General features: G+C 39.8%; 2 protein-coding genes across 2 annotated transcripts in view; both read left to right on the forward strand.

The window, feature by feature from the left end:
• Window positions 1-26,575, forward strand: part of LOC140241463 (uncharacterized) — a 67,943-nt gene that overhangs the window by 26,615 nt on the left and 14,753 nt on the right. The window lies entirely within an intron of this gene.
• Window positions 15,739-24,588, forward strand: LOC140241897 (uncharacterized). Its single transcript, XM_072321645.1, has 5 exons — window positions 15,739-15,787; window positions 16,685-16,746; window positions 20,470-20,856; window positions 21,812-22,123; window positions 24,043-24,588. The coding sequence occupies exons 1-5, from the start codon at window positions 15,739-15,741 to the stop codon at window positions 24,586-24,588; spliced, it is 1,356 nt and encodes a 451-aa protein (XP_072177746.1).

Consider the following 26,575-nt stretch of genomic DNA (forward strand, 5'->3'; position numbering starts at 1 on the left):
GTAAAATGTTTTGACAATAATTGTCAGTCACTAAATTGCTCGCTTTAGCTTCTATTTAAAAAAAGAAAAGTAGTCAGCAGCATCACTAAATCATTATAACTCTACAATAATGGATCAGGAATAGTGTATTAAATTTGTCTATTTGAATTGATTTCCACAAAGGGTTATTCAAAGAAGATTTATGGGGGAACTCATTAAGCATCAACATCATCGTCTCATCACTGTCATCTGCATTTTACGTGTCCACTCCATAAACCTTCACTCAATATCCTTGTTTTTGACCTGCAATCAAAGAGAATAAATTGAACCCTTTGGATACAATTCACTTTAATCTAATTCAGTTCAGGTTGTCCTGTTATTAGTGCTACCTAGCAACAGTGACTTTCAAGGGAAAGGGTGTTTAGTAGGTGAATTATCAACAAACTTTTGAATATTCATGTTTTGTTGTAGTAGCCAATGCAAGAGTTGGGAGTTAATGATGTCGTCATGCACTTTTATTTGTGTGTGTGACTGTGAGCAGTATTACTGTTTGGTGAAAACATGAATAAAATTTCATAACTTTCTTTTATGCTTTACGCAGGGCTGCACACTGGCGCCGGTCCGACGGTCAAAGACCGGTAAAAGTCACTGTCGGACCGGTAACTTTTCAGGAAATCCACAACTTACCGGTCCGACATGACCAGTACAAAAAAAAAAAACATTGGTGGGGTCAGTAGAAAGAAAAAGAGCGGGCCCGATCAGGGAGAAACAGAATGCAAGATATCGCACTGTTCAACAAGTTTTACGCAAGTTTTCGTTTATGTCTACCGGTGCACTTTGTACAGTAAACATACCTGTACATTAGTTTTGAGCACTAGCAGTCGACCAGTTTATTCGCCCTCGCTTGCGCATTTGGCGCTGCTCACGCACTGCCATGCAATGCAATACATGCAGAGCATGTACAGTGTAAACTGCTTTTCGTTTGCTTGCGATCGGTGGTCATGCCAGACAAGAAGCATTGATAGAAGCGCACGCATTTCTGGGTCATTTTACTCATGATTTTTTAACGCAAGATCGATCCGATCCCGGCTTCGCAGCAGCGTGGCAGTTATGTTAGAACTAATTTACTTATAATAATAATAATAGTCAGTTCTTAGAAACGCATAATACCATACAAATAGTCTCTATGCGTGTACAAAATAATGAAACAAAATCTACCACATATTTCTCTAATTCAAACATGTAATCAACAATTGTCAAAAAGGTGAGTTTTTAACACAGATTTGAATTTATCATAATCTGTAATGCATCTAACACTGAGAGGGAGATTATTCCATAATGAGGGTGCCATTTTTCCAAAAGACCTATCACCATATTTCTTAGATTTGACACTTATTTCAGAGAGGAAATTTTTTGATTTTGAGCGCAGATTACGACCAGGATGATATGGCTTGATGAGTTCACTGAGATATGCAGGGGCATTTCCATGAACACATTTGAATGCAAGGGTCAAAATCTTAAACCTGATACGAGCTCTTATGGGCAACCAATGAAGACTACGAAGAATGGGAGTTATATGATCAAATTTCCGTTTGCGTGTCACAAGCCTTGCGGCTGAATTTTGTATCCGTTGGAGTCCTTTCAGGTGAGAGTCTGGAACTCCAATGAGCAAACCATTATTATTATCCAAATGACTAAAAATAAACGCATGAACCAGTTTTTCTGTAGTTGCTTTATCGAGAAAGTGTCTCAATTTTCCAATCCCGTGTAGGCCTATGGCTGCAGATTTGCATATGTTATTGATGTGAGTTTTCATACTAAGATCATCTTGGATAATGACACCAAGGTCACGTGCCTTAGAAATCGGCAGCACAGGAGTATCGCAAACATTGACGGACAAAATTGTTGAGGACTTGTTACGAGATCTTACATGCACAACTTCAGTTTTCTCAAGATTCAATTTCAAACCATTTTGCAAAGACCAATCTTGAATTTTACCTAAGCATGATTCAATCTGACCAACTGCTACATCAGAATTAGTGCTTTTTGGTAATGAAAGATAAATCTGAGTATCATCAGCATATGTAATTTTACTTATGCCACACTTGTCAATTACATCCTCTAAGGGAGCTGTGTACATTATGAAACACAGTGGTCCTAAGACAGAACCCTGAGGAACCCCTTGTTTGAGAACATAAGGGGCAGATGCAATACCATTGATTGAGACACTCTGTGTTCGGTTGCTAAAATAAGACTGAAACCAATCAAATGCAGTACCAACAATTCCATAAGTCGATGACAGACGGCGGAGCATGATGTTATGGTCAATAGTGTCAAATGCAGACGAGTAGTCTAGCATCACCAACAGTGTCTCCTGGCCCCTGTCTGCGGCAAGAAGTAGGTCATTAAAAACACGTATCATAGCTGTCTCAACACTGTGATTTCTCCTGTATGCTGATTGTGCTCTTCCATACATTTCATTTGATTCCAGATATGCATGTATCTGATTAGCACATGCTCGCTCTACCAACTTTGCAACAAATTTAAGCTTTGCTATTGGTCTGTAATTTCCCAATACTTCTGAATCTAAACCTGGTTTCTTAATAAGAGGATCAACTTGTGCATGCTTGAAGGAATCTGGAAAACAGCCGCTCATCAGAGAAAGGTTGATAATGCGTGTGAGTACTGGAGTCAGCTCATTAACACATTTCTTCAACAGCCATGTGGGTATTGGATCCTGGTTGCAAGTCGAAGATGGTGAAGCCAACACCAGTTTCCTTACCGCTGTCTCGGTGACGGGTTGAAATTCTGCAAAGGTTGGTCCATAGGCTGTCGCATGGATGCTATTTGGACGTGGTGATATACAAGGAAATGAAAGTGATGACTGGTTGTTTGACACTTTTGCCAATTCATTCCTTATGTTTTGAATTTTCTCAGAGAAGAATTGCACAAACTGGTTAGCCAAGTGAAGTAAATCACCACCATACTTGGATGGAAGAACCTTGTCGGACGATGACGAGGAAAGTTTGCTGAACTTTTGAAACATTTGCCGAGTGTTGCAATCCTCGAAGGATTTCTTGTGATATTCACGTCTTCTCTTGTTCAACAAAGCCTTGTATCTAGCTCGCTGATCTCGAAAAACTTGTTTGTATACTTCAAGATTCTGAGAATTTCTAAGCCGTTCCCAGCGCCGAAGTTCCTTCTTTGCTGCACGGAGAGAATCATCATACCAAGGAGCATGTGGACGAGCTGTGATTGTTTGCATTATCTCAGGTGAATGCTTGTTCAGCAGATCACTAAGGACATCCTCATACTGTTTTACTAATTCGGCTAGATCAGAGGATGGAGCAAGAAACAGTGCAGATTTTGCAATGTCGCAGCGAAATGCCTCCAAATCTATGTCACGGAGCTTACGCGTCTTTATGACAATCTTCCCTGCCGGAGGCCTGGATATGTTCAGCTTACATTCAACCAAAGCATGATCTGAAGGCAAGGGATTAGAGACGGTGACACTGTCATCCACAACAAAATCATCCAAAGAACGTATCAGGATCAGATCCAATGTATGGCCTGCATCATGGGTTGGAGATCTAACAAGTTGGTTGAGGTTGAATGACGTAGCAAGATCATCAAGAAGTATAGTGCTGCGACTTGTGACGTCATCAACATGAATGTTAAAATCCCCACATACCATAACGTGACCAGGGTAAGTAGCCAGCTCTTCAAGGAGTGTTGAAAACTCATGAAAAAAGTTAGTAATTGTGGAGCATTTGTTTGCTGTGATTTGCGGCCTATAAATCACTACCAGACGCACAGATGAACACTTTAACGAACAGGTAAATGTCAAATCCATAATTTCAAAAGACTCAAATACTTTGGATTTGTTAAAAACAACTTTGAAGGACTTACGGAGGCAAATACCAAGGCCACCTCCTTTCCTGGTTTTTCTTGGCACTTGGTGCAGCCTATAGTCGGGTAGTGCATTCAGTATTCCTGCAATGGTGTGGTCATCTCGATGATCCCCTGACATCCATGTTTCTGTGATGACAATAATATCAAGTTTTCTCTCCATCGCCACATCACAGAACATGTCCACTTTGTTGTTCAGCGACCGTGCATTCCACAAGCCAAAGTGACAGGGATTTTGGGCTGACATGCAAGTTGAGGGTGTCATGGATGCTGGGGGTGGTGTTACCTTGTGGCAGCATGGCAAATATGGTAGAGGCATAGATTGTGTAGTTGAAATGCTGCTCTCTTCAGACGCTACATGTATGACAGAAGATTGAGTAATGGGTGTTGCTGCTTTCCGCTTTTTCCCACGTCTCGTTTTCTTTTTGTACGAGATTCCAAGAGAAGTGAGAGTTCTCCATAATGTAGGGGGAAGCCATTGATGACATGTCTCTTTGAGGCCGATATCATACAGCTTCTGCCTGGGATAAGTATGCGTAACATGCTCTCTGATGTCTTTAATTTGCGTGCCTTGTTCTCTGCACAAATCCTCAACAGGCCCAGGGTTAGGATTGATGTCGCCATCACGAAGAATGGAGATTCGAAAACAAGCATCAGACTTGGGGTAGTAGTGAATCTGACCGCCACAGAGTTTACTTGTAAGTTTCACTGCCTGAGAATGTGTCCACTTCACTGGTGTAAGAGTGTACTGGGATTGTCTCAGTTGAGACCAGCATTCTGAAGTACACCTATTCAGCAGGTACATGCCAAGGAGCAGAACAAGGGTTGAATACTTGATTGACTCCATTGTCTCAGTACAGTGTAACTGCTTCAGTGGATGGTCACAATGGGATTTCAAGCTAGTTCATTCAGGCTTGAGTAATCAGCAATGGGTATGCCCATGAAGAAGCTGTAACATGGCTGTGCTTGACCCAGGTAGACTCATGGTATGGCAAAAAATATGAAGTCCACAGACATGACAAGTGCATCCTTAGAAATTGCATCAAGAGTCTAGCGTGATCCAGATGCCTTACCAAGAACATTGGTTTAGTTTTGAAGCCATGGCCAAGATGATATAACAAGTAATTAGAACAAAATATGGGAGCAGATGTGAGGAGCTGTTCATAGGCTGAACGCTCACTCTTCACTCTTTTTGTGTGTCGGTTTGTGTCGGTTTTTAGAAAAAGTAAAAACACATTCGATATTCAGCGGTACAGTAAATGGATCTGATTGCGTTCATTTTCATTATACACAGTCATTTCACAAATGAATATTTTCATTCGCTCAGAATGGTCTCATAATGAAGATAGGCGAAAAAGGATCACGAAATCGGCTCTTCCGTGTACTTTTTAAGAACGCATGCACAAAATGTGAAGAGATAATACTAGGGAGGAAAAAAAAAATCATGAAATCATGGCAGTCCCGCTTACATATTTGAGGTAGAAATCGTCCCAAAAAGGATCTTGAATTCGACCGGCCGCGTCGTATCTTTCAAAAGCTTATGTACGAAATGCGAAGAGATTACAGAGGAGAGAAAAAAAAATAAAAAATAAAGGACACATTTTGGTGAGTGCATCATAAAAGATTACAGCCGAATAACAATTCATGAAATCAACGCAATCCCGTTGAAATTTGAGGAAATAATACAACTGTAGGAGCAAAAAGGATCTTGAATTCAGTCCTGCATGCCGTGTTGGTTATCAAAAACGCAGGCACAAATGCGACAAGATTATCGGGAGAAAAATAAAAAACACATTTTACCCTTCTGGTGCGTGCATCATAAAAAAAAAAAAATAGATCTGAAGTAATTCATGAAATCGCCACAATCCCGCTGATATTTGAGGTAGAAATAGGCGCAAAAAGGATCGTGAATTCGGCCGTGTCGTATACCTTTTAAGAACGCATGTACGAAATGGGAAAAGATTAGCGGGAGAAAAATAAAGGACACATTTTCACCCCTTTTGGCGCTTGCATCATATAGATTACAGCCGAAAAGTATTCATGAAAATTTCGCAATCCCGTTGGAATTTGAGTAAACAATAATAGGCGCAAAAAGAATAACGAATTCGGCCCTGCGTGCAATGTATAATTTTGAAAATGCATGCACAAATGCGAAGAAATTATCTGGAGAAAAATAAAGAACGCATTTTCAACCCTTCTGGTGAATGTATCACTAAAGATTTCAGCCGAAATAATTAATGACATATCGCAATCCCGCTGATATTTGATGTAGAAATAGGCGCTAAAAGGATCGTGAATTCGGCCGTGACGTATAGGCATGTACGCAATGCGAAGTGATTATTGGGTGAAAAATACAGGAGACATTTTCAAACCCTTTTGGCCCGTGCATCATAAAGATTAGAGCCGAATAATAATTCATAAAATCATCGCAATCCCGTTGAAGTTAGGAAACGATAGGCGCAAAAGAATCATGATTTTTGGCCGTGTCGTGTATCTTTTAAGAACGCTTTTACGAAATGCAAAGAGTTTATCGGGGAAAAATAAAGGACACATTTTCAACCTCTTTTGGCGTGTGCATCATAAAAGATTACAGCCGAAGTCATACATGAAATCATCGCAATCCCGCTGATATTTGAGGTAGAAATAGACGAATAAAGGATCGTGAATTCGGCCGTGTCGTATACCTTTCAAGAACGCATGTACGGAATGCGAAGAGATTATGGGGAGAAAAATAAAGAACGCATTTTCAACCATTCTAGCTGGTGCGTGCATCACAAAAGATTACATTTGAAGTAATTCATGAAATTGCCACAATTCGGCTGATATTTAATGTAGAAATAGGCGATAAAAGGATCGTGAATTCAGCTGTGTCGTATACACATGTACGAAATGCGAAGAGATTATTGGGAGAAAAATACAGGACACATTTTCAACCCCTTTTGGCCCGTGCATCATAAAGATTACAGCCGAATAATAATTCATGAAATCATCGCAATCCCGTTGAAGTTTGAGGAAACAATAGGCGCAAAAAGAATCATGATTTTTGGCCGTGTCGTATATCTTTTAAGCACGCATTTACGAAATGCGAAGAGTTTATCCGGGAAAAATAAAGGACACATTTTCAACTCATTTTGGTGCGTTATCATAAAAGATTACAGCCGAAGTTATTCATAAAATCATCGCAATCCCGCTGATATTTTAGGTAGAAATAGACGCAAAAAGGATCGTGAATTCGGCCGTGTCGTATACCTTTCAAGAACGCATGTACGGAATGCGAAGAGATTATGGGGAGAAAAATAAAGAACGCATTTTCAACCATTCTCGCCGGTGCGTGCATCACAAAAAGTTACATCCGAAGTAATTCATGAAATCGCCACAATTCCGCTGATATTTGAGGTAGAAATAGGCGCAAAAAGTAACATAAATTCGGCCATGTGGTGCATCTTTTTAAGAACGCACTTGCGAAATTCAAAGAGTTTATCGGGAAAAATAAAGGACACATTTTCAACCTATTTTGGCGCTTGCAGCATAAAAGATTACAGCCGAAGTAATTTATGAAATCGTCACAATCCCGCTGATATTTGAGGTAGAAATAGGCGCAAGAAGTATCATGAATTCGGCCATGTGGTGCATCTTTTTTTAAGAACGCACTTACGAAATTCGAAGAGTTTATCGGGAAAAATAAAGGACACATTTTCAACCTCTTTTGGCGCTTGCATCTGAAAATATTACAGCCGAAGTAATTTATGAAATCGTCACAATCCCGCTAATATTTGAGGTGGAAATGGGCGCAAAAAGGATTGCGAATTCGGCCCTGCATGTCGTGTACCTTTCAAGAACGCATGCACAATGCGAATAGATTATCGGGAGAAAAATAAAGAACCCCTTGTAGCGCGTGCATCAGAAAATACCACAGCTAAAATAATTCATTAAATCGTCGCAATCCAACTGACCACCAAGAGCAGGTTACGCAGCAAGTTCGTGCGCCGATGTTTAGAAAAAAGTCACAAACGCATTTGATACAATCTGATTTTGTTCATTATCATTTTACATGTACACTGTAATTCACAAACAAACATTCTATTTTTTCCTATCTTTTTTTTTTCTATTTCTTGTGCAATAAATACACTGTAATGCAAGTTTAAAAAAAGAATATTAATCTGTAAAATGTACATGGGTAAGGGGGTACGTCCATAAAAAACAAGAAAATAAGTTTGCAAGTCATTCAATGTTTTTTTAGGTTGTCGTTGTTGACCGGTAAATTTTCTGTTCGGACCGGTAAAAAATGGTAAAACGGGGCATTTACCGGTCCGACAGAGACAGGTTGGACCGGCAGAAAAAATGAGTTAGTGTGCAGCCCTGCTTTACGTCCAATTTTGATGAAACAAGGTGCCATTCTGTTTATCTGAATTTTCTTGATTATAGTCAAAAGTTCAAAACTGAAAATGGTGTCGAATTGTTGTTACCTTGGTCACATGAGCACTAGGTGTTACTAGTAAGCCTAGAAATCACCCAGTGTTTGTGTGAATGGAAAGTGTGCATTGAATTTATCCCCCCAAAAGTTTCATCTAGATATGACCTTCTACCATGCCATTTCAAGGCTGTTTGACCCTTAATGTGCCTTGTTCACTGAATGGCACACAGGCTAGGGTGCTTTCTTTGCCAATTGGCACAGATATCTGGAAACTGATTGTTGATGAAACATATATGACACAGTCCCCCTAATCCTTGGTTGGACTGTGTCCATTGCTACACTTGTGCTTACTTTACAACTAGTTTAAAGGACAAGTTCACCTTCATAAACATAAGGATTGAGAGAATGCAGCAATATTAGTAGAACACATCAGTGAAAGTTTGAGGAAAATCGGACAATCGATGCAAAAGTTATGAATTTTTACAGTTTTTGTGTTGGAACAGCTGGATGAGTAGACTACTAAGGCTCGTGATGTCATATGAGTACAACAGTATAAAGAAAATGTAAAGAAAATTCAACATATTTTCACTTTTTTCGCATAATAAAAGAGCACTTGACTTGCCTCTTTCTAAAACTTTAAGCAATGGGAATAATATTACCCATAACATATGTCAGTTACGAGTCGAGGGAATGTGTACTTTTTTCAAAAGATGGAATTTTGTGAAATTCTCTTTATATTTTCCTTATATTGTTGTACACATGTGACATCATACACTGCAGTAGTCTTCTCATCCAGTGGTGACTGCACAAAAACTTCAAAAATTCATAACTTTTGAACGGATTGTTCGATTTTCCTCAAACTTTCAATGATGTGTTCTACTAATATTGCTACATTCTCTCAATCCTTATGATAATGAAGGTGAACTTGTCCTTTAAGTTTGGATGGATTACTAACTGTGCTGATAATAATGCTTGGCAAGATTTAAGGCTAAAAGCTATAGGCACATAAAGGGTTAAGGAAGTTCATGTGACATTGCATTTGATCAAAACCCTTTTAATTCAACCCTGGATCTATCCTGTGCTGTGTCGCCCAATCATTTTTGATCAATCCACAACTGCCCTTGGCATGCTGTGGGTGTACCAGTGTGTGTGTGTGTGGGTATGTGTGTACCAATATGTGTGTGGGTGCGATGTGTTAAAATTTGTGTGTCTGTTTGCCTGGTGTATATCATCTCTCTATGAAACTCCCTGACAATTTTAATCTCCGTAAATACTTGGATCAGTTTGGAACAAGCCATGTAAAATTGTTCTTCTCTTTGTATATATCATCAACACTAAGATAGCTGTTTGTGTTAACTGAAACTGGGCAAAAATATTATAAAAAAAAAAAATGTCTGACTTTGTTGTCTGAGCTAGCTGTGCAATGATGTGTACAATGAAGAAAGACTTTAAAGCATTACATAAAAATTTACAAAATTAAGCAGTCTCTGTGAATGTAGATAAATGACATATATCACAGTTTATTTCAACAATCATTTGTGCTTCCAAGGCTGTCTGTGGATAGCTTTGATTACAATTTATTCTGGTCACCTTACAGAGTTGAACTTTTTTGAAGCATTTGATGATTGCTTGTACACAAGTTGTATGTTCTTCAAAAGAAAGTTGTCAGGTACATAACAAATTCAAACTATAGATCACCTAGTACTCCTTTGTTTTTGCAGCTACATATTTTGCCGTTTGATGAAATGGTTTCTCTTCAATGCTTAATATTTATGTTTAAATGTTGATCTCCTCAAAATACATTTTTGCCTGATGTGTTTGTGGAAAATTCTTCCATCCATCGTTATAATACTCGCCAGAGTAACCTCATCCATCAGCCATATGCAAGAACACAAAGTACCTTAAATTCATTCAGAATAGTCTGTGTTAAAGAGTGGAATAAGTTGCCCTGTAATATAATTAATTCCACTACACTGTCTCAATTCAAAATTTTGTGTAAAAGACACCATTTCGACAGACTGAAATTAGGTACATGAATGTAGAAAATGAGATGAGGTAGCCATGTGTGAAGTGTGCATGCATGTGTGTATGCGTCTGTATGTGTGAGTGTGTGTGTGTTGTGTTGTGTATGGGGGAGGTGGTATACGTGTACTTGTCTGCATTTATTATGTTGTATAATTTGTACATATTATGTTATACTCCATGTAAATATGTGACACTTTGCAATTATATACTGTAGTGTATTGTGTAAAGGGGCCCCGACCACAAGCTGTGCTTCACTGGGGTCCTAAACATATCATTCTGAATTTTTGCAGTTATTTCTTGTACTTTTGTTATGTTTGATTTGGTTTGAATATACTGAACTGAACTGAAATTCATTTTATTGAGCTTCATCTTTACATAATATCTTACTGTAGAATGCATTATCATGTAGAGTCATGCAGCGCAGACTTCTTGAACAGAAAACATTGTTACTACTCTGCTCAATAACCTTGACACATGATGAACTTACTTGAATACAAAGAAGGTGCTCCCCTGAAAAAACAAAATTGGCAGCCCTGTCAGATGAAACAAGGGAGGAATATAATCGCACATAAGTGATATTTCACAGTCATAAGACCATGACCAGGTTAATCATTTTAAGATTCCCACTCAGTGACCTTTTGATGACTTTACTGACATTCAAACAGTCATCATGTCTCGACATTTGTCAAATTTTGCCCAGATTTCACTGGTGAGCAACATTTGCTCTTTTGCACGTAGCATATTTCATGTGATGTCATTCTTAATTGTGTAAGGTGCAGCCTCCGGTGATAGGTAGAAGCACTCGTATGCAAAGTATCATGTGACACTGGAAACAGAAATTGATCCACTGCACTTTTGATTAGTTTCTCCAAATAGTATTGCAATCATTCTACATTATTTTATCCCCCATACATAATATGTCAACAGAGGCAAAAGTTTTAACGATTGAATTGTCCAAAGACTAGGGAGGTGAAAAATAAATGAATGAATGAAAATGAATGAGGTGTTGTGGCTCAGTGGATCTGACCACAGACTATCAATCACAGGGTCCTGGATCCAAGTCCCTTGACTGCAACAGTTGTATCCCGAGGCAAGGCACTTTACTCTCATTACCTATTCCTTTGGTGGAGACTTAAGGGTATCCATGTAATGGTTGCTGTGCTTTCAAACATTCATTGCTTGCTTGGCTGCCATAAGCAAGCCATGTCAATTCAAATCAAAGATTCACTTTACATGTAGATTCAAAAATGATGAGACCTCATACTGAAAAGTCTGCCATAACTGTTAGCCAAATATTTATGTAAGATATGATTATATGCTGATCTTGTATCCTTCGTAAAACAGCATTTCTCACCCCGAAATTAGAACTTTCTTACAACTCCTACATCAAAAGTCGTTGCCTGTGTTATGGCATTGGTCAGTGGAAGTACTTTGAGAGCGATGCATACTTTCAGCTTGAATTTGCAATCGCTTGACCTTTTTGCAACTTCCCCAACAAACACAAAGCATACAGCACACAGCCTGTGCCCATTATGTGCACAGGGTGCGCTCAGTTATAGTTTGTGCTGCTTCAGAAAGTCATATTTCTGTTTGCTTTCCATATTATTAGATTCTCAGGGTTTTAGCATCATATAGAACACAAAAACCTATTCCATCATAAATGTAAAAAAAAAAAAAAATGTATCATTGCTCTCTCAGTTGGTATAATCAGCAATTTTTTGTGCCTCCGCCACGAAGTGTCGCCGGAGGCATTATGTTTTCCGGTTGTCCGTCTGTCCATCAGTCCGTCTGTCCGTCTGTAATCAATTTTGTGGACAGCGTATCTGAAAAATAGAGGTATTCTAATGAAACTTGGCATGTATAGGTCAAAGGTCAAAAGGTCAAGGTCAAATGTTCAAAATTTCACTATTTCCCCTATATCTATGCAATGCCTGGAGATATTTTCTTGAAACTTGGTGTAGTGCCTATACATGAACGACCAAATAAAAATTCCCCAGAGAGAGTTTTGGGACATGAGGTCAACAGTCAAGGGTCAAAGGTCAAGTGAAAATGTTAAGATTTTACTTTTTTCTCCATATCTCACAAATTTTACAAGGTATCTTCACGGAACTTTATGCATGTACTGACTGGCAGTGATCATGTAGGAAATTTAGGGGTCATGGGTCAAAGGTCAAGGTCAACACATCAAAATGTCATTACAATGTATTTCCAACTTATCTTATGCAATGCGTGCAGGATTTTTCCTTGAAACTTAGTGTATGCATGTATTACCCAATACATATTCTCTTGGAAGTTTCTTGCCAAAAGGTCAAAGGTCAAAAGGTCAAGTGAAAGTGCTAAATTTTACTTCTTCTTTAAACTTATGAGGGTCAAAATTTGGGTACAAATCCTCAAATCTAAAGCTAGTTCAAGGAAAGTGAACATTCAATGCATTTGTGACAAACCTGTCAATTTGATATTTTGCCAGTTATGTGAAACTGTCATCACACATTGTCAAGACATTATGCTATAGACTTATTCGGAGAACCATGCATTATGGCGGAGGCATACCAGTCGCCATAGCGACATTTCTAGTTTGATATGATTGTCATTCCATTGGAGAACACCACAAAATGTTCTGCCTTTGGGGGAACATTACAAATGCCCCACTATGATGTCATCAGCTTCATCCAATCACTTGGTGGCAGATATTTTACTCACCCAGATATTGGCATCAGTTTGGCAGAAAACAAGTCACACCCTCTTCTACAATGTATGTCAACACTGTATTATGGATTATAATCCCATTGACCTTGCTTGACAGGGTAGGAGGAGTAGATCTACATTAACTTCCTGAAAAACTTGTTCAAAAAAAAGTCTTGCAAATATGTAGTATTTCACTTTGCACTGTCACCTCACTTTCTTCATTGGTCAGTTAAAAGATTAACACCCTGATAATCTTGTGGGTCACAATCTTTCTTTTTTGTCATTGTGAACAGCTGAAAAAAAAAAGAGTGACCACTGTAGACAATTTTGTGTGTGTGTGTGTGTGCAATAGTACCAGGTGCATAGATAAAGCTGCACTTCTTCAGTGTTGCCCTAATTATGAACAGAGGTCAAGGAAGTCCAAGGTTGTGATGTTTGAGACCATGGGCCCCAGGTTGTAGGGGACCCTTGTCTGACAACATATCCCTGGTTTCCTTTTCTCCTTCATGGGCTTTTATTTATAGCTCAGTCTTGTCTCTGTCTCTCCCCAGAGTCCGTTTTGTCAGATTCTCTCATTACTCCAATCCATATTGTTCCTCGATAGTTTCTTTCTGTCTCCAATTTGCTCCACAGATGGTTATGTTGTAGTTTTTTGCAATTTCAAGTCGATAGCTAAAGTATGTGTTCCCATCTATGTGGCATTATTCGTATCAGGACAACTCCCCCGGAGGACAACTCCCCCGGGGACTACTCCCACCTGACAGCTCCCCCGGAGGACCTCTCCCCCGGAGGACGTCTCCCCCGGAGGACTACTCCCCCGGGGGACGTCTCCCCCGGGGGACAACTCCCCCGGGGGACAACTCCCCCGGGGGACAACTCCCCCAGAGGACAACTCCCCCAGGGGACAACTCCCCCGGGGGACCACTACCTCGGGGGACCACTACCCCGGGGGACAACTCCCCCGGGGACAACTCCCCCGGAGGACCACTCCCCCGGGGGACCACTCCCCCGGGGGACAACTCCCCCGGGGGACAACTCCCCCGGGGACAACTCCCCCGGGGACAACTCCCCCGGAGGACCACTCCCCCGGAGGACCACTCCCCCGGGGGACAACTCCCCCGGGGGACAACTCCCCCGGGGACAACTCCGCCGGGGACAACTCCCCCCGGGGACCACTCCCCCCCCCCCCCCCCCCCCCGGGGGACAACTCCCCCGGGGGACAACTCCCCTGGGGGACAACTCCCCCGGGGACAAATCCCCCGGGGACAACTCCCCCGGAGGACCACTCCCCCGGGGGACCACTCCCCCGGGGGACAACTCCCCCGGGGACAACTCCCCCCGAGGGACCACTACCCCGAACGACAACTCCTAGGGTGACTTATCCCCAGGGTGACCACCCCCACCACTTCATATTTTTTCTGTGAAAGAATTCGACTTAAATTCCTGTGGACTCTGACATTTCAAGAGTGACGAGCAAAGTTAACTTTAAGGTTGTGTGATCGTAATCTAGTTCCTCTATTCTTTATTCACTCCTTCACTTTTATAATGATGATTGAGCTTCGGCTAAGTACACTGAATTTTATTTCAGAAATAACGCCCCCCCCCCCCAAAAAAAAAAAAAAAAAAAGTTCGACATCATTATTCTGTAAAACTAAGGGGTCACCTCGTCCCTTAATTCCCAAATTCCCAAATTGCTGTCTATCTAATTGGTGCGCTTTTGGCAATCATATCTTATTTCTTATTATTTACAGTCGGGAAAAATTCATATAAATCCGATTAGCAAAAATTGTCAACGTGAAAAAATATACCACACAATAAAGGCACGTCACTGTAATGTAAATTTTTGAATAAGTGTCTCTCTTCCTTTTACATCTAGAGGAAGGTTCCGCAAACCATTCGTTCTTTTGAAGACTTTTACAATATAGGTTTGAATGTGATCGCATATGTTTTTTTTTTTCTGTGTGTTTGAGACACTTTAGTAATGGGTAAAGTTTCCTTCTATTTATTATGATATTTCGTTATGAAAAATTGATGACCGGTAAGGAACCAAAGTCAACAAAATAAGAGTCATTGAGGGAGCGAGCGTGTTTGGAAATTTTTGCATTTCTGCAGTCAAAACTTGCTCGTTGTCGCTTCATTACATCCGAATTTATGTGTTTATTGCTCATTTATTATTCCTTTCAGATTTGTGTAGAAAGAAAACAAGAGCTCGAGGGAAAGTATCACAGTCACCACATCTGATGCAATTTCCCTGTAAATTAAAGCTACTTCTCAATTTTTCTCGGAGACCTCCCCCCCCCCCCCCCCCGGTCCACATACCCAATAAAACTGACTTTTGGTCCCTATCCCATTAGAATTATTCCAACCAACTTTGGGGGAGGGGGGGGGGGGGACTGCACACTGGTTCTGAAGAAGAATTGGTCGGTTTTAAATTGCGTAATGACTTATTTTTTTAAGTCATCACTCGAATTTAGTCAAAAAAAAAAAAAAAAAAAGATCGGCCGAATATTCGGTCCCCCTCTTGGAGATCCTGGATCCACTGGTGCCGTTGCATGCAAGCCTATGCATTCATCTCGTTCCTCCTCGTGTAGTCTGGTTTCCAGGCCCCTTTGCCAACTGGACTCCGCGTAGAAAGAAAAAAAAAAACAACAACAAACAAACACACCTTAAACTACACTAGTTTTCGACGTTGAGGGCGTCAATATCCTGAATAGGTAAATAGTATCATGTTCATGGGGTCTGGAGACAGACTATACTCCTCTTGGGACCTTGTCCGTAAGAGTAATATGGGACTGAATTATGATAAGTGGAAAGTAAATTTTCGTGAAACAGGTAAATGCTCAATTGCCCGTAAAGGTACATTTAAGTCACTTTTTATATGATTGCCCAAAATATTTGATAGAGAGAGTCATGTTGATCACAGACATTTGAGGAAAAGATCAACGGAATATAAGAAAAGTCCTGTTATCTACTGACAATGTTAGCCATTTAAAGGTTTTAATTTTGTATGTTAAGAGAACAAGGCTGTTATCCAAAAGACTTACATAAGTCGTATAGAGTTATGCAGGTAATATTTTTTTTTTTAGTTTTGTATAATTTAGATTTGCACACTGCACAACCGGATGTTTGCTTATTACACGATGTAAAATTCTGAATTATTTGTAATTTATATCTATTTATTGGAAAGTACATAGGCCCCTTTATGAAACAATTATTTTTGATATGTTTCTATATCGAATTCCGGAGTCTGCTTGTGCACCATATGCGTTGGGCGGAGGGTCCTGAGTGCGGCAAATGAGGGATCTAGGTCCGTGTGCACGCGACAGAGAATCCTGCTCAATGTAACGAGCCGGGCTGATCAGAGTTTGCCATCAGCATGCACCAGAACTTATTTGCCCCAGCCATATAACAGCAAACATATTGCGCACATAAAAATAATTGTAATAAGTGTATTTTTTTTTAGAAATTGATTATATGTAAAATAATGATATTATAAAGATAAAGGCGTTAATATTCATGTCTGAATAGCGCGCCTCAAATATAACAACAACACCAACAGCATTGTCCTTGAAGCCAGCCAAAGGAAAGCCATGGAATGGATAACGACACAACGAGGAGGGCGAAAATTTGCACTAAATGGATACATTTATGTCAAACGACGTGACCTTGCAGGTGGCTGGGAGGGGTTTGAGTGCGAGTTGCGGCGCAAGCACGAGTGCAATGCAAAGATTCAGGTAAAGTATACAATTTAAACATCCTCATTTATTTACTTAAGATATTAGTCCTATATCTGGTTATAAGAGATGGGAACAGTGAAGCCGAAATACATGTACAGAACCTTATTTATTTCCTTTCACTTTAAACCCATACCTTATAGGCCTATTGAACATTTTAATTTTTTTTTATTTATTGAGTTTTTAAAACACTAATACAGGGGAGCTAAAAATCATAAATGGCTCGATGTAGCGAAAAATTATTTTGAAACAAAGTATCACTTCAACCTCAGTTCCCAATGATAACACGTGCACATGCAACACGTGCACGCATGTGCACGAGTGTATTCAGTCCAGTGGAAGGGGGAGAAAAACCAACGAGATTCTTGGAAAAACTAATCTCTACTCTAGCAGTAGCTCTTCTCAATACGCGCGGTATGGTGAGTGTGTGTGTGTGTGTGTGTGTGCGTATGTTTTATTTTCAATGAAAATGTGATGTGCGTGTGTTTTTTAATTGAAATGATTTCATTCTAGTTTTGTATATCGTATTTGTGTTGCTTTTTTATGTATAAATACCCTTGTGAGTGCGAGTAACATAAGTCAAAGAATATTTTTTTTAGTACATGTCAATACTTCCTTGTGAAGAAATGGTCAGTAGGATTGATCTATAATCGAGTTGTTATGTTGAAGAATGATGATTGGCAGTATAGTTTGACAATGGACTTGTGTTTTGAATGGTATTTGTACCGTTTTATGTTCATGTTACACCCAGATTGGGTTGATTTACGAATGATTTGAATGAAATCAATAAAATGTAATTGAAAAAAAAAAAATGTGTGTGTGTGTGTGTGCGTTTTGACTGGTACGCGAGGACGAGGCCGAAAAAGCGATCTCGTTTCATTTACCTGTATAGCGCTAGTTCTTACAGATACCAAGGAGGTACTAGGCGAGTACCTCTTGCTTATACTGCGTTCCTAGTGCACGACCATCCTGTTTGGTCCGTCTATGTACGTAGGTCTGGACCAGTCATAGGCATTGTACGTGCAAAAAAGTGGTCATAAAATATACATAATTTTATATATCCACCTCCCAAAGTTATCTGTATTATAGGGATCTAAGGGACGTAAGAGGTGTGGGTTGGGGGAGGGGGGGGGGGGGCAAGATCAACAATTTCCCGGTCAGTGGCAAGTACAGATATTTTTTTTTTTTTTTTTGAGGGGGGCGAAGAAGTTATTTTCCCTGACTTTTGAGCATCGGTTGCTTTACAAAAAACATTCCTTCATGACCTCATGACCTAAACTTTAACAAGAGAAGATTCAAGAAAATATCTTCAGGCATTGCATGATATTATGGTGGAAATTGTGAAATTTTATGTATTTCACCTTGACCTTTTGACCTTTTTCATGTGCAACCAAATGTTGATAGACACAACTTCACCCCCTAATACACATACATGCCAAGTTTCATTAGGATACCTCAAAAGGTTCTGATAGTTACCCTGTCCACAAAATTCATTACGGACGGACGGACGGAAGGACGGACGGACGAACGGACGGACGGACAACCCGAAAACATAATGCGTCCGGCACCACTTTGTGGCGGAGGCATAAAAAATAGTATTCACAGAAATGTGATTAACCATGCATTGAATTGGGATATATTTAGCTCTTGCTCTGTGTATGCATATTTCTGTATAATAAATGTCCGGAAGTTGAGGAGGCGGGGATGGGAGGGGTAACTCTCTCCCACATGACGGAGCTTTTGCATTTTTAGAATTGACATACAATGTTCAACGATCTGAAGCAAAATCTATAGGTGGAACATCCTGAAATTTGTATCAGATAAGTGTAGTAAGTCATCATGGAGAGAGACCAAGCGGGGGAAGGATGCGGGAGGATGTGTCCTCCTCCTATCCGAGAAGGATTTTGCATGATTGCGATTCAAAGATGTGGAATTTCTGGCGCACACTTTTGATTTACATGTAATGTAATGTAGCCATAATCAATGTTTCAATATTTTGAAAAACTGTCAAACAAAGAAATTGAAAAGATAAGATATACCCCTCCTATATGATGGAACTTTTAGATTAAATTTTGTTTGAAATAAAGTGACAGATGTAGTGCGCACTGTTTGATGAAATATTAGGAAAGTTTCAATCTCAAAAGTCTACATATTGTATGGAAGTTGGCCTATAACGGGGGAGGCATCCCTATCACAACCACGGGCATTTTCCATTTTCAGAATTGAAATTAAACGATGTTGTGCTCTTTTGGTGAAATATCTGGAGAGTTCCTATGAAAAAAAAAAACATGCAAATTTTCTGCATCGTGGGGATTTTTTTATTTATTTATTTTTTTTTTGGGGGGGGGGATCGGGAGGGTGGGGGTAAAGTAATGTGTTTGCATAGCTCCCACCCAACATTTGTATTCCAGGATTGACGCTTTTTACTACTATGAAGCTGTGCAACATTTAGAGTCCAATTGACATTATCTCACAAACACATTTTGGTGGAATTGGGGAAATTATTAATCCACGAAGTGTAATACTACCGGTATATACGTCTATGGAGGGGAACTAGGCGGGGAATTGGTTAGGCTTAAATGAAAGAAGTATATTATATTCCCACACGAGGGAACTTTTGCATTTTGTTTTAACTTAAATGACAGATCTTTTGATGAAAGAATTATCCTGAAAAATGTCAATCTTATGAGAACGGAACAAAGGGGGAGAAGGTGGGAGGAGATATAAACCTATTAAACCCGTTTTCAGAATTGAACTACAACAATTCCTTGCACAGTTTCAGTAAAATATTTGGATAGTATTCCATCAAAAAAGCAAGAAAATCTCCGACACTCCGAAAAATCATTGGGAGGGCGGGAAGGAGGCAACTGCTCCGCACCCCTGCATATGAGGGAGCTTTTGCTGAGCCAGTTTCGAATAATATAAAAATCCACATCCTGGAAATTACCGGGGGGGCGGGGCAAAATGATATGATTTCCCCCCCCCCACCCCCCCCCCCCCCCCCATCGACGCTCCCCTGGAGGGGGTACGCTCCCCTGGAGGGGATACCCTCCCCCTAAATGACGGAACTTCTGCATTTTTAGAATTGAAATTCAGCACTCTACTGAGCCCTTCAGGTAGCATATCTAAAAAAAAAAAAAAAAAAAAAAAAAAAAAAAGCTCAAAAACTCAATAGAAAAGTAGGGAAAGTAATATATCCAGTGACAATGGGAATGCTTTGTTAGTGCTGTCTGCACTTTCAGGCTTGTTTTGTGTGGGAGTGAAATTCAGTGATCTAATGCACATTTAATAGTGTAAAGAAACAAATCTGAAATAAAAAAAAAATGTCATAGTCAGAATACATACAATATTCAACACTAAATTCAAAACCACTGCTTTCACACAGAACATCAGTATGAACTGAGAAGATATACTTTTCTTACTTTTTTTATTATTGAATTGTAGAAAAAAGGAAAGATTATTCACATTCGAATCCTACGACAATACAGGTCCAGTATACCGTAGTAAATGTTTAGGCTTGACGTTTTAATGCAATTCATCTTTTTTTTTCAGCATATAAATTATAGAAAAAATATTTCTGATTAAAAAAACCTTTATCCTAGTTGTCTACACGATTACTCTGCAATGCAACTGCTGTCAAAGAGAAACAAGTACAAAGTTATTTCCTTTTTTTCTATTTTCGTTTCCTTGAATGTGACATGGGTTTAAATTTCTTCATAACAGGTTTTGGGAGACAACCACCATGGGCGTGAGCCCGAACATCCTCATCCTCCAAACTACGGCAGAGTGAACGCTGTACAGGTGTCAGCGGCTGTAAAGAGGAGGGCACTGGACACAGAGGAAGGGCCGCAACAGATTCTGTTGCAGACCATCCCTCTGAGTACCGAGGAAGGACGGGCTGCCCTTCCACGGCTTGATGACATGCGCCGAAACATCCGGCGTCACAGGCAGAACCATCCAAATGCTCTGCCGGTACCACGAACTGTGGAGGAATTGGAGATTCCGAATGATGAAGCTCTTTCCCTTGCAGGAGAACGATTCCTCTTGCATGACTCCGGAAGAGAAGACCCTCACAGATTCATCATCTTCGCCACGGACAGAAACTTACGGGTACACTCATCCTTCCATTTACGAATTCCATTTCCCACACTATATTTCACAAAATACTAAGAAATAATATAAAAAAATTATAATCTTTAGTAGTTCATTACGTTATTGAGTCTCTGAATCACATTTCTTTGCTGGTCTGAGCATATTGTGCACTAAAATAAAGGTCATTGTTTTATGCGTATCCGTCTCCATTATCGAAATTGGCAAATAGGAATGCAATATTATTGTTTTGTTAAGTTCTCAAAGTTGGAACATTCTCAAAGTATTTAAAATGATTTGCTTCAGAAGCTTGGAGCATGAGCATACCAAGGAACTTTCAAATTGAGTTGTAACCCATGGGAAATAAAATCTGGTCCGACAGGCAAAAATTTCAAGGCCAAATCACGACAGTCGCAGACGGCCAAAAATTCTTTTCTGAGCAAAAAAGGAGCCTCCGAAAAGATAAAGAGAGAGAATCCGTTAAATTAATAAGGTAATGACGGCACTAGCCCTCCCCCAAGTTTGGAGCCTGAAAAAAAAAATCATTTAATTACAAATGCCAAAAGTATGCATGAAATCGCGTGATAACAACCCCCCCCCCCCCCCAAAAAAAAAAAAATAAATAAATAAATTAAAAAAAATATTAAAAAAGCTCTCACTGTTGGAGGGGGCCACACCCTATAACACCATCCCCATCCTGCCTCTGCTGAGTCTGCTCCCTCGCATGATGTACCTCCCCTCTTTAGACGAAATCCTGGCTACACCACTGGGTATGTTATTAGCCTTCAAAAGAAGATAAGCGTTGAGGTAGACGGAAAATAAATTGTGCCATTAAAGTACCGAAAAAGAGTTACCTGTACTGTACTGCCTTGAAGAAACATAATTATTCTAGTAAGATTTGACATTATTTTCCAGTTTGTTGCCTTCTTGTTCTTGACATGAGTCTGATTTCTCATCGTTCTGGCTTCTTTTTCAGCTCCTAGACAATTCAGCTAATTGGTTTGCTGATGGTACATTTCAAGTGGTACCAAGTATCTTCTTCCAGCTTTGGACTGTCCATGCTGTACATGAGGGGCGCGTTGTCCCACTTGTGTACGCATTGTTGCCGAATAAGACGGAAGAAACGTACTCACGAGTTCTCCGTGCCCTTCTCGAACATGGCGACTTCCACCCGAGAACGGTCCTCATCGACTTTGAGCTGGCGGCCAAGAACGCATTTGAGAGAGTATTCCCGGACACAGCAGTAAAGGGGTGCCTCTTTCACCTTTCACAGAGAATCCACGATAAGGTACTTGATGCCAATATGTTCTCTTTCTGAAATTGAATCGGTTATTTCGTCTTTTTTTGAAGCCCAAAGGCGGGATGAGCAGGGAAGATATGAAGGTCGATTTGAAGATCGTTTTCATTTCACTAATATTCATTCATTTAGTAAAGCTCTATAGACATTAGTTCTCCAGATCGATAGACAGAAGTTTGGTTAGACCAATAATACTAGGTTTCTGGTGTGCTTCGCTTCAGAGAATAGGGGAGCGCGGCACCAGGTCAAGGTTTATTAAAGCCCTTTTTAAACTTGTGTTTCTTAATCCCGGACTTTCTCTGACCCAAGACTATCGTTAGTCCCGTACCAATTTTTTCAGCTTTTTACACTGGCCAATTAGTCCCGTACTATCTCTTGTCCGGGGCTAAGGAGAAAACTGACCTTTTTACACTCGTTTTTCTTAGCCCCGGACTTTCCAAACCACATGAATATTCATGATTACGCTGTGCACTGAACACGTACACGCACGCACCGGCAGCACTTGATTACCTCGTTTCTGATTGGTCAGTGGGGGTCGGACTTCGTCTCCGTCGCTTATCCCCGGATTATTTTTTTTTCATTTTGTTTACACTTACTTGCTTGCGGAGTGTATAGAGAGCGTGTTAGCTGTGGGGCTGATGACAGGCAAAGGTTCTAGACACCAGAGTCGGCGATTTCATTTGACGAGTTGAAGAACGGAAACATCAAAGACGACACTCGTGCAATAGAGCAGTCTTTTTTTTTTTTTGACATAGTGGAGGTACCCCAATTAAACCAACGAATTCCCTGTTGGTTTTTCGTTGATATGACATTGATTGAAACGGTGATCACAAAGATCTAGTGATAATCTTGATCAAAATCATCGTCATGGATATGTTAACAATGCGTGCGCGGGGGAGCGCTACAGAATACTAGTACTAGTATATGGATTATCATGGACGAGAAGGAAACATTCTAATAAATCATCTATAGCTTGTAGTTCTGTTTCTTATTGTGAATAAAGATGTGTTGCTGTTTTATCAATTTTTACAAATCTTTTAAAAAAAGTTTCTTTCAAATATGAACAAAGTTTACAAATTCGGGAAATGTTTTTCATTGGCTATGTAAAAAAAAAAACAACAAACAAACAAGAATAATTCCAGTAATCCTTGTCTTACTGTGGGCATGGTGTTATACAGAATAAACTAATGGAAAAGTATGCATCATATAGTCAAGAATGTTTTCATGGTTATTTTCATACCATTACTCGCAATAAGAGTGGGGTATGTTGGATGAACACTTAAAACGGTGAAAAGAGCGTGTTTTATTTTTATAATTACACTTTTAATTATATGTGGGATAGTGAATGTGTTTTGTACATCTTTAAGCATTCTTATCATTCAGGAGGCAAGAGAAAACACGTTATTAGGCTGACAGGTTCTGTATGGTGCCTCTGTTTAAACTATAAGCATTCAACTTGCCTTACGCCGAACTGCCCATCCCCTCCCCGCACAATACAGCCTTCTTGCATGGGAAACTTGTTCGCCCCTGTCCCCTCTTTCTTTCTTTCTGATTTTCTTTCTCTCTTCCCTTCTTCCTCATATTTTGGTCTATAAAGTCATTGGTCTATAATACAGACCCTTTCTTCATTGCTAAATCGATTTCAATGATAGGATTTTTATCAACACATTGCACGTCAAATGTTTTACCTTTCCTTTATACAACGTATATAATCTGGGGCGCTTTTCGTTTTGTTGATAAACCATGAACATTCTAAAGAGGGATGCAAACTTAAACAGTTTTATATTCACGGCTTGCCTTAAAAATGCATCCATTATTCCACCGGATATATAATCTTCTTGCATGGATGTTGTGCGGTTTTCTTTCAGGTTTACGACTTTCTTTGCTGTTTTATTCATTTTCTAATTCAGATCAAACAAGAGGGCCTGCGTCCCCTCTACTTGGCAGACAATGAATTCCGAGTACAAGCTCGGATGATCGCCGCCATTGCATTCGTGCCACTAGCTGATGTTGAGAGGGCATTTGGGGCTCTTTCTGAGATAGCTCCTCCAGAACTGCGCCCGGTACTCAACTACTTTGAGGATACGTATGTTGGCCGCCCTCAGATAAGGGGGAATGAGCGTGCCCCTCCAAGGTTTCCACAGCTAATGTGGAATGTCCACGAAGCCACTCTAGAGGGAAGCTCGAGAACAAACAACCACGTGGAGGGATGGCACAGAAGGTTTCAAGTTGGAGTCGGCGCTGATCACCAAACCTTTTGGAAATTCCTAGAGAAGGTCAAGCAAGAACAAAGTCTCCAAGAGATGACGATCGTTCAGGCGCAAGCTGGTGCACCTGCTCCAGCCAGACGACGAGAATATGAGCAGATCAACCGCAGGCTGGTGCGACTTGTGGAAGGTTATGCCAACCGAGACATTTTAGAGTTCTTGAGGGGAGTGTCCTACAATTTGCATTAGGCAGCAGGCGGTCAAAGAGTATTGAGCAGTCAACCGGCAGGCCTCCGAAAATACGCTTATTTTGTTCTTTTATTTTCAGCTCGGTCGCGGCGACCTTCACATGATTTCTCGAACCGAAGAAAACGTCTCCTTTTCAAACTGCGATATCTCCGTGAATAATCATATTATGTTTATCAACGATTTCTTTTGCATCTTTATGTCAAAGGACAAAATGTACTAGACATGTAAAAATATAAAGTCCCCACACCCAGAAATATATAGTAAATTGAGGATAAAAGTGAGGTTAAAATGACAAAATCGAATATTGAGAATATACTGAATTATTTCAATATCAGTTGCTTCTGGGCCCACTAAAATCATACATCATCCGAAGCGAAATTTATCTAGCTTTTCAAAAATACCACTATTTTTTAACAATCTCTTGTAACAGGGTCAGGATCCAGCAAAATAGCCTCCAGGTACACATCCAAAAATGCTCAAAACTTGGCGGAGTCGCAGACCACCTTAGTTAGCCAATCACAACCCCGCGCTGTGACATCATTGGCATGGCGATTCTGCCGAATGAACGAGGGTAACTCTAAGCACTCCGAAAATGCTAGAATCGCTTCAACTTCTGTTCATTGTTACTTTCTTGTGTAACAAGTATCATAATTGTATTTTCTCTGTCTTTTTTTCTATATTACTGTCGTAAATGATACAGAATATGACTCACGTCCACAAAAACTTACATCAGTCCCACGTACATACTGAAAATTGTGTTGTTCAGTTGCACTACAAGGACATAGCTCGGCCTTGGTCGTGTGATCGTGTCCATCACGAGTTGTTGACAAGATACAGTTGTGTTGCCATGTAATTGTTGTTTTAATTTGTTTAACACCCGGTGATTAAAATGAGTATTTGATTCTACACAAAACTTATCAGTGGGCAAGATAAAACCTACAGGTTATAAACCCTGCCATACTTTGTATTTTTGTGAATTAATCGCTATGAGTTGTATGGTATGCAGTGATAGAGTCGGTGGGGGAATGGTTCGCATCTTCAGGGAATTTATTGACACATCTGCGCAGGAAACAAACAACATAGAATTATATTATATTTCCGTAGAAACATGCGCATCACGCGCACACACACCAGAGTAAATTGTCCTCCCGTAATCGAGTGTATGACGACTAGTTGAGAAAATACAGTTGCAGCGTGGCTGTGCTTTTCAATGTTTTGTGCATGTGCTTTTCAATGTTTTGATATAACAAGTTTTCTTCAAATTACACATGTATACAGGAACTGTATTCTGGTTATCATTATTGTTTGTCTTGAATTTTGATAAGCTTTTGGTTTTTTGATAGTTGTGATTCTTTGTTATACTGTATTGTTGGTATTTATCAATACGCTACTAAATTTCAACAGCTGATTAAAAAAAAAATCCTTGCAGATTATTTTATTGAGATTATAAGAATTAAAAAGAATATGTGATTGTACATATACACTGCTCTAAAATGGGCAAAATAAAATCACATCCTTGTCAGACTTTATTCATTTGTGAATAATAACATTTGATGGTATGAAGGGATAAGCCTATGTTGGCAGTGGAGGTGTTCAAAGTCTTCAGGAATTTATCCACATACAAACTGATATCCGCACTCTGCAATGAAAACAGACAACACGCTTTTTTCCAAAAAATGAAACATGCTCATATACAAACACAAGAAGCAAGTCCTTCCAATCATCACAAAATAACATGGAGACAGCACACATGAATTCCAACATAACTTTTATATTGACCACTCTCATTTTTGTTTCCATTTTTTGTTTCTTTGTTTGTTTGTGCTTTTTTAAAGTTTCCTCTTTTACGCTTCCTAAAGGCTTCCTTTTCATGAACAGCCTTTGTATTTGTTGTTATAAGAAAGTAATTACTCAAGTTGATGCAAGAGCAGTTGAACAATTTGGTGCAACGATGTGAAGATGAAAACATATTTATCGTGCAAACAAT

Source organism: Diadema setosum, chromosome 18 (genome assembly GCF_964275005.1).
Source record: "Diadema setosum chromosome 18, eeDiaSeto1, whole genome shotgun sequence".
NCBI classification, from domain to species: Eukaryota; Metazoa; Echinodermata; class Echinoidea; order Diadematoida; family Diadematidae; genus Diadema; species Diadema setosum.